Raw genomic sequence first — 9,830 nt, 5'->3', positions numbered from 1 at the left:
GGTGTCACACAAACTTACAGCTTGCCAAGCAAAAGAAAAACAAATCCACATACAGCTATGTAGATGGCGGAAAAAAAAAATTATGGCTCTTGGAACAATTGTGTCTGTGTGTAGGGTAGGGATGACTTAAGCACAAAAACGAATAATAGTCAAAGTCAATTTTTACAGAGTGTTTGAATGTTTCTATGGGTCCATAAATGACAATAATAAAAGAAACAATAGAAATTGAAATGAATAATTACATGTCCCATGTACAGGCTGAGTTCTCTGATCTCACATCAGTTTATTGCCAGCATTGGTCCAATATATCAGTACCAGATAAATACATATGCTTATGTTTTCATTTATTCAACAGCACATAGATAATTCTACAAAATGATAGCTGTATAATAAGATGTTATCAGGTCTTCACAAGGAACCCAGAATGTTGGACTGTCTTCTTTACAGGCCGAGCTTGGTCCTTCTCCAGTGTCTCCTCTTGGAGTTGTACCTGTGATTACAATATGCATTTTACTATCACACCACTAAATGTGCACTATTCATAATAAATCTACAGCATGTAGCAATATGTAGCCATCAGCCTTGAAGGATTCTCCTTGGATGAAGGAAAGACCATCAATGAACTGACATCGTTAATCTCTGCAGGATAATGACAGCACTCCCACCACAATGAAGCACTGTAATTGCAACCTGCATTGGTTCCTCCCCATCCTGTGTCTGTTCCCACAGTTCAGCTAACAGAAGTAATGTGAGGCCGGTTTCACATATTATCAGTGTTTCCCATCCAAGTAACGACTGCGATGCACGGACCAGCCACCGGTCTAACTTCAACTCAACAGCCTCATAGGTATATATGAAGTTTTCGAGTTGACGTCAGCCATTGAGCGCTGTACTTTGGACAGCAAAAAGCAGATGTGTAAAACCAGGCTCAAGGACATACAATAGCTTTAGAAAAGTTTATATCCTTTGCGTTTATGAACAGACGTTCTTTAAAGACTGACTTTTCATTTTTATTTTATAAACCAATAGTACACCAAAGACATATTACAAAGTTGCTTATTTTTATCAGAGAAATCTGCTCCTTTCTAATCCAGGATGATCATTCATTCTCCAAGGGTCTCATTTTCATGTGTACTATTAATTTATGAATAAAAAAAATAAAAGATGGTTACTCTTTAAATGCAGATGTTAGGCATTAATATTTGACATATTGGATAGACATTAGGTTGTGTTTAGTCCTGGCGTTCAGAGCTCAGTTTTTCTGTTCCTTTATAGGAACTCCAATACAAAAGACAGAACTTGCAATGAAGCCCAATGAAGGCTCCAGTACAAGAGTACACTTAGCCCTAGGTGAAAATTATGTACATCTCTAAAGAAAAATAGGAATTCAGCACAAGTCCTTCACCGTGCTGCACAAATCCAGTATTAATTATGGCAATGATAGATTTATAAGGCTGTATTTATGCTTTATGACTTTTGTACAATAAACACTTATTTGTCTATGTGTAAGATTCTGATAGCAATGGGTTTTAAATTTTCTGTCAGCGGAACTGTGGGCATGTTTATTTTTGGGTGACAAGCAGCATCATTTTGTATCACACTGGAGACCCATTCTTGTATGTATGGTCCTCACAGGTGATAAGAGACCATTTGGTTGTCTCATAACTCATTTTTGCACATTGCAGCTTCCGTTTTAATTCTGGCTCTGCTACTTCCGATCTGGAGACAGAAATCGGACGAACAGAGCAGAACACGTCACTGATGATGGAGGGGCTACATATCTGCGATTGACAGCAGTCTGAGCAGTCATGCTGAGATTACACTTCACTCTCCTCTCTGATTCAAAGTACTGTCCTTTCAGCTGACAAGCCCTGCAATGTGCTGCTTGTTATTATAAAGTACAGTATATCACAGGGCTTGTCAGCAGAAGGCACGGCACTTCAAAGCATCAGCAGAGTCAGACAGCACCATGCAAGATCAAGCTCACATCAGGCTTCACTCTCCTATGCCTGAAAGCGGCTTTGAAGTGCAGTCCCTTCAGCTGGAAAGCCCTCTGATGTACTCAGGACATCGCAGAGCTTGTTAGCGGAATGGACGACACTTCAATGGCAGAGGTCAGTGAAGCCTGATCGGAGTTTGTTGCTCTTACTGCTGACACGCACAGAGATGTAGACCCTCCCCCGCTAGTGATGCGCCCAGCTCCGTGTGGCCGATTCCGGTCCTTAGATCGGAAGTAGCAGAGCCAGAATCAAAAACAGAAGGATATATGACCCACAGAGGTGAGTTTACAGGAGCAGGTAGGTAGTAAAAGTGTATTAGAAAAGTGTTAAGTTAGGAAGAATTAAGACATACGAAAGGGGAGAAAATAGTAATGGAAAACCTCTAATAGTTTAGATCGGTCAAATGTGGCGACAGATTCCCTATAAGCAAGTGTAATAAGGTAACTAAACTCAAAGTCTGATGAGCTTTAGACATACCGGATCTTATTGCCAGTCTTCATTCTAATCCACTGTGGGATTGGTCTGTTCTGTTTCTGCTTTTTGGCAAGAAACCTCTTAATTCTGAAGGTCTTGTGCGACGACTGATGAGAAAAAATAAAATACATCATATTAGGGGGCACAGTTACAGCGATCGCCCTGTATACTCACAAGCAGTGACTGAACCTGCACTGTCCCAGCTTCCATGACTGAATACCGAATACTGGAGGGGAGAATAAAGTTAATTTTCTCCCTGCTGCGTGCAGCATAATAACGCTGGTAAACTGCAGATTAACAACGTTATTCAAGGTGACAGGTTCCCTTTAAATATGTACAATTACATAGCGCCTGTGAAAACAAGCTACTTCACAATTTATATGCAATTAAAAATCCTCACTGATCTAAACAATGTTGTGATTTTTAAAGGGGTTCTCCCAAAAATGAAATAAAATGGCCCTCGTCAGGTAATTCAAACTGAAGCGCATCCTAGTGACTTGTCAGTAGATTACGTTTGTCAGCGAATATTGTACTTGCAATATTTGCCGAACATCATTGGAGTCAATGGGAGTAGAGTTCAGGAAATATGTTCGGAACCGATCATCAAATATAAATTCTGCACAAATAAAGTACAAAAATGGCGAATTTAGATTCGGCGATCGTTTCCTTACATATTCGCTCAACTCTACTCGTCAAGACATGCTACAGTCTGAAGACACACAGATCCCGAGAGCAGTGTGGACAGAACACCAGCATCATATCGTAAGCACAGATAACCCTTTTTGGAAAAAAAAAACTAGGACACCCCTTTCAGTGACAATAGAGCTGCTCTGTCGAAACACCTTAATGATACAGCACAGTCACCCTGTCCTCACAATGCTCCAGCAACTGAGTATGCTATGGCAGCACTGAGGATAGGTCAATATGTATATTCCACACAAACCCTTTAAAATCCCATCACATTCCAGCTATTGTATTTGATGTAGAATTTCCTTGCATGCATCTGAAAAACCCAATGTTTCTGTCACCAGTGGTATGGCCTATATTATACAGCTTCCATACACACAAAGATCTACCTCCGCCACTACCGGCCCCATACAGACAAAGAGATCCCTCCGCCATTACCGGCCTCATACAGACAGAGATCCCCCCACCATTACCGGCCACAGAGATCCCCCCACCATTACTGGCCCCATACAGACAGAGATCCCCCCACCATTACCGGCCTCATACAGACAGAGATCCCCCCGCCACTACCGGCCCCATACAGACAAAGATCCCCCCACCATTACCGGCCCCATACAGACAGAGATCCCCCCACCATTACCGGCCCCATACAGACAGAAATCCCCCCACCATTACCGGCCCCATACAGACAGAGATCCCCCCGCCACTACCGGCCCCATACAAACAAAGATCCCCCCCACCATTACCGGCCCCATACAGACAGAGATCCCCCCACCATTACCGGCCCCATACAGACAGAAATCCCCCCACCATTACCGGCCCCATACAGACAGAAATCCCCCCACCATTACCGGCCCCATACAGACAGAGATCCCCCCACCATTACCGGCCTCATACAGAGATCCCCCCACCATTACCGGCCCCATACAGACAGAGATCCCCCCACCATTACCGGCCTCATACAGAGATCCCCCCACCATTACCGGCCCCATACAGACAGAGATCCCCCCACCATTACCGGCCCCATACAGACAGAGATCCCCCCACCATTACCGGCCTCATACAGAGATCCCCCCACCATTACCGGCCCCATACAGACAGAGATCCCCCCACCATTACCGGCCTCATACAGAGATCCCCCCCACCATTACCGGCCCCATACAGACAGAGATCCCCCCGCCATTACCGGCCTCATACAGACAGAGATCCCCCCGCCATTACCGGCCTCATACAGACAGAGATCCCCCCGCCATTACCGGCCCCATACAGACAGAGATCCCCCCCACCATTACCGGCCTCATACAGAGATCCCCCCACCATTACCGGCCCCATACAGACAGAGATCCCCCCACCATTACCGGCCTCATACAGAGATCCCCCCACCATTACCGGCCCCATACAGACAGAGATCCCCCCGCCATTACCGGCCTCATACAGACAGAGATCCCCCCGCCATTACCGGCCTCATACAGACAGAGATCCCCCCGCCATTACCGGCCCCATACAGACAGAGATCCCCCCACCATTACCGGCCACAGAGATCCCCCCACCATTACCGGCCTCATACAGAGATCCCCCCACCATTACCGGCCCCATACAGACAGAGATCCCCCCACCATTACCGGCCTCATACAGACAGAGATCCCCCCGCCATTACCGGCCTCATACAGACAGAGATCCCCCCGCCATTACCGGCCCCATACAGACAGAGATCCCCCCACCATTACCGGCCACAGAGATCCCCCCACCATTACCGGCCACAGAGATCCCCCGCCCCATACAGCCACTATTCTCAGGCAGTAGCAGGACATGCTGGGTGTGTTAGTTCTCAGAGTGATATGAATACTGCAGACACTGCGCAGCACATGACCGGCCCTGTATCGCGTCTCATCCTCAGCACTAGCCGCTATTAGACCCCAGCGTTACAGGAAACCTCCCTCTTTTCCGGCCCAATACACACAGGAGAGCACGGCCCCGGGTCTCCGTCACTACACAGCGCGCCCCGGGCCGGAGATAAGGCGCCGCTGAGAAGGATGACATCGGATTCACTCACCATGGCGAATAGCTACGACCCTATCTCCACAATGGCGGGTGGGAAAGAGGAAGCCGGAAGTCAGGGGGCAGAGGTTAGCGGCGCAGGGAAAGAGAGAGCGAAACAGTGATAGACGCTCTCCGAACACGAGCAGCAAAAGCAGGGCTCCACCTATCGGTCGGAGGACACATGGCAGCAGGGCTTTTCTCAAATGTTTCTTCTTAGGAGAAAACGATAAAATTAAGAAATATTGAGTGAAAGGTCACCAGTATCACCAGTACAGCCAGTAATGTTCCAGTAAATCATGGTCTATTAAGAAGGCTTATATGTGTATTCCGTCTACTATCCACCTAACACGCTATCCCTATAGGTACAGTAGAGGCCCCAGACAGACGCCATCGACTATAGCGGGGCCCTTTCAGTTTTCAGTTCGGAGGCCGTCATTTTAACAGAAAAATCTGCACTCTGTTCTTTTTCTTCCTGCCAAAGTAGGGGAACTTGCAGCAGATTCTTCTAAGGCCGCGTTCACACGTTCAGGATTGGGTCAGTATTTTACATCAGGATTTGTACGCCAAAAACGGGGGTGGAATTATCAGAGGAAAAGCTGCGTCGCCACGATGAAGCTGTAGAATTTCTGCACTTATTTAAATTCAGTTACTTGAGTTTTTTCTTTGCATTTTTGTCTCTGGTTGATGTGTCAGGCTTTAAATAAAGCTGCTTTGTTTTTGATACTTCCTGGTATTTGGCTTTGACAAACCTTTATTGCTATACTTAGGTGCAGATTACATGTGTTTTTTATGTATTTCCACTATGTAAATGCACTAAAAACGCATGTGCGTCCGTTACCGGAGGGTTTTTTGTGTTTTATGCAAGTCAATGGGGAAAATCTGCACAGAACACTCAGGGTACCCTCCAGAGACATTGACATGCTGCGGATTGGAAACACGCACCGCCGGTCAGTTTACACTGAGGTAAAGAAGCACAGAGGAAACTTCCATAAATCCCATCCACTTTGCTGGAGCTGTAAGACGCTGTGTTTTTAATGGAGGAGAAATATCCTGTGCCAAAAAACCCACCAAAAACTCATTGTGGGAACGTAACCTAATAGAAGCACGTCACTTCTGTATTTATCACCCACTCCTGGTCTTGGCTTACAAATCCTGAGGTAAAAAACTCACCAAATACTGAAGGTGTGACCGTGGCCTAACAGAAACTCCAGTGCTCGATCTCTGTACAAGTCCGTGGAAAATATAGGAGACATCTGATTTTTATCCAAGGGTCAGAACAAAATCCCCAATCCAAGTCTTTGGGTCTGTGAAGAAAAATCAGAACGCACTCGGATGACCTCGTAGTGTGCACACGGGTGATTTTCCTCACAGCCCTCTGTCCTAATTCACAGATCATACCAGTGACTATAAGGGTAAGTGCACACGTTGCGGATTCTGCTGTGGATTTTTCTGCAGCGGATTTGGAAAATCCGCAGTGCAAAACCACTGCGGTTTTCACTGCGGATTTTCACACGGTTTCGTCTGCGGATTCCTCTGCGGGTTTTCAACTGCACTTTCCTATTGGTGCAGGTTGAAAACAGCTGCGGAATCCGCAGAAAGAAGTGACATGCTGTGGAAAATAATCCGCTGTGTTTCAGCGCGGATTTTTCCGCAGCATGTGCACAGCGTTTTTTTTTCCCCATAGGTTTACATGGTACTGTAAACTTTGGGAAAACTGCTGCGGATCCGCAGCGTCCAATGCGCTGCGGATCCGCAGCGTGTGCACTTACCCTGACGCAGGCAGCTCCTTTCCTCGTCCACTATGCAGATGAGGCGGTGTTCAGACACGTCTATAATTGGCCAATGCATTTTCCTCCAATGTGATTTTTTTCTTACAGTCCTTCAGTCCATGAGGAAATACTTTCATGTGAATTAGCACACCGATTACCAATTATGTGTATGCAGTCCATTATTTCCCATGGACATCACACAGACCAAAAATAACTCATCTGAACGTCACCTAACAAGCAGACTGATGCAGCATTTGGACCATATTCACATTGCAGGATTTTGATTAGACTTTCCTATAGTTTTTATATGCCAAAATCAGGAGTGCGTCAAAAATCCATAAGAGGTACAAGTGTTTGCATTATGCTTTTCTCTGCTCCGCTTCTGGTTTTGGCTCACAATTACTCATCAAATATCACCATGAGAATGTGGTCTTAGAGGAATTATGGATATTTTATAGTTAGGTTAGTTGGATTCTGTGTTTTTTTTTGTTTTGTTTTTACATCTGGTAACGCGCCGTGAACTTGCTTGAGAACTTACATTAAGTAGGGGCTTGTTCAGACAAACATATTACATGTCTGTGTGCTGTCCATGTGCAAAACTGATGGCATACAGACAGCACACTGACCAATGCAAGTCAATGGGATAGATCACATGAACGTTTTTACAAATCGACCCCATGATAAGTCAATGAGTGCGTAATGTCACATACAGGTTACACTTCACGACATGTGTTTTTCACGGATCCAATACAATTATAAAGATAGGAAACTGTATTTGACCTTTTGACAAATGGAGGATGAGGGTGGTTGAAATAGCTCTGCTGAGCCCGCCCCTTTCCGGGTACATGTCAGCTGAGCTATACAGCTGACATGTGCCTGCAACAGCCACTGATGGAATTGTGATCCACCCGCGGCTGTTAACCTGTTAAGTGCTGCTGTCAATCTCTGACAGGGGCATTTAATGTGATTGCACTGGAAGTGCGTCAATAATCCCACCCATCGGTCGCTGAAAGGCTGGCATGACAACCAGTGGTCTCCAGCAGACCTCTATCGTCATTGTAAAATTTTTCTATATTATCCCTGGCATTTGAGGTTTCTTCATCACCTGGCAGCACGGCTACAGACCACAAGCTTTCCATTTGTTACGTATTTCTCTGGTGCAATCACCCTTGGATCTTCAGCAGCCATACAACCTGGGATCAGGTCAGCATATATTGATACCATTTTTAGTCATTACGATCGGAAAAGTCCCTGTTTTGTGCTGCTTTTTTCTCCTCAGCCGTTTATATCTCTGGCATGCAAAAGAGACGTCTCCTATAGACTATGAGACTGGATTACCTTGGAGGTAGCTGGATGCTCTGGACATGGAGCAACGCTCTGGCCCTGCCCCCCAGATTTGACGCTGATGGGAGCCGTCTCTCTATGGTTATCTAGGACACCAGGTGATGCGTGCCTGTTCGCCCCAGGACAGGACGTCGCAGGAATTCAAATCTCCATTGAGATCCTTTGAATACGAGGGTGTTGCCGCATTTGGATATGATGCCACACACAGGTAAAGCGAAGGAAACGATTTATACCAACGTCCAAGGTCGGTATTCTTTGCAAGGTTACATCTTATTTTGCGTTATTATTGTATTGCTAACATTGTTACCTATGATTGTTGTTTGAAACTGTTAAACTGTAAAGCGCTGCGGAATATGTTGGCGCTATATAAATAAAGATTATTATTTATTATCTACTTCACACTCACCTATTGGGATATCTGATTGGCGCGAGGGCTAAATGGGAAAGAGCTGGGTCGTTTAGAGGATGAAACGTGGGAATCTATTAGAATGGATACCGAAACGATCACCGAATGAGCCACATAGACTTTCACAGCTTTATATTGTACAGAGTGTATAGATCCCCGGATGTCCTGTATAGAGCTGGGCTGAGATCTGACTCAGAATGCCTTAGGGCTGTCCCACACGTCCAGATAATTCCGGTACCGGAAAAAAATCGGTACCGGAGTTATCCGTGTCCGTGTGCCCGTGAGCTCACGTAAGCCATACGTGCGGCACACGTGTGCCGAGTGGGTACCACACGGAGCGTGTGGTACCCACGCGTGTGGTACACTGCATCGTGCTGAAGCGGCGATTCATATCTTCTGTGCAGCAGCGTTTGCTGCATAGAAGATATGAATAATAGTGTTTAAAAGAAAGGTCCATCTGTCCGCCGCCCTCCCACCCCCTGTGCGCCCCCCCGCTGTTCTGAAAATACTCACCCGCGTCCCTCGTTGGCTGTCGATGCTTCCTGGTCTGGCCGCGCCTTCTACTGTATGCGGTCACGTGGGGCCGCTCATTTACAGTCATGAATAGGCGGCTCCACCCCTATGGGAGGTGGAGCCACCTATTCATGAGTCTAATCGGCGGCCCCACGTGACCGCATACAGTAGAAGGGCCGGCCAGCACAGGACACTGCGAGGGAGCCGGGTGAGTATTTTCAGAACAGCGGGGGGGGGGGGGGGGGGGGGGGGGGGGGCTTGGGCGCACAGGGGGTGGGAGGGCGGCGGACAGATAGATCTTTATTTTAAACACTATTCATATCTTCTATGCAGCAAACGCTGCTGCAGAGAAGATATGAATCGCGGCTTCAGCACCATGTGGGGGGACAGCGCTTACTGTAGCGCTGTCTCCTGCACGCCACAGGGACTGCACACGGAGACCGTCCGTGTGTGGTCCGTGTTTTACACGGACCCATTGACTTTAATGGGTCCGTGTAATACGTGCGCTCCCACGAACACTGACATGTCTCCGTGTTTGGCACACAGAGACACGGTCCGCAGAAAATTAATGACATCTGCACAGATGCATTGATTTTA

At 46.6% G+C, this 9,830-nt stretch overlaps 1 protein-coding gene and 1 non-coding gene across 2 annotated transcripts; both read right to left on the bottom strand.

Moving 5' to 3' along the window:
* Positions 1 to 252: 252 nt before the first annotated feature.
* On the bottom strand, positions 253 to 5,353 carry RPL39 (ribosomal protein L39). Its single transcript, XM_077285176.1, has 3 exons — positions 5,215 to 5,353; positions 2,478 to 2,581; positions 253 to 490 (listed from the first exon to the last, which is right to left on the bottom strand). Exons 1-3 carry the CDS (start codon positions 5,215 to 5,217, stop codon positions 442 to 444), a joined length of 156 nt encoding a protein of 51 aa, XP_077141291.1. The 5' UTR covers positions 5,218 to 5,353; the 3' UTR covers positions 253 to 441.
* On the bottom strand, positions 566 to 697 carry LOC143810817 (small nucleolar RNA SNORA69). The gene has a single exon (XR_013223199.1). It is a non-coding gene; the product is annotated as a small nucleolar RNA SNORA69 (small nucleolar RNA).
* Positions 5,354 to 9,830: the final 4,477 nt, after the last annotated feature.

The sequence above is a fragment of the Ranitomeya variabilis genome, chromosome 2 (genome assembly GCF_051348905.1).
Source record: "Ranitomeya variabilis isolate aRanVar5 chromosome 2, aRanVar5.hap1, whole genome shotgun sequence".
Taxonomy (NCBI): domain Eukaryota; kingdom Metazoa; phylum Chordata; class Amphibia; order Anura; family Dendrobatidae; genus Ranitomeya; species Ranitomeya variabilis.
This window is presented reverse-complemented; position numbering and strand designations above follow the sequence as displayed.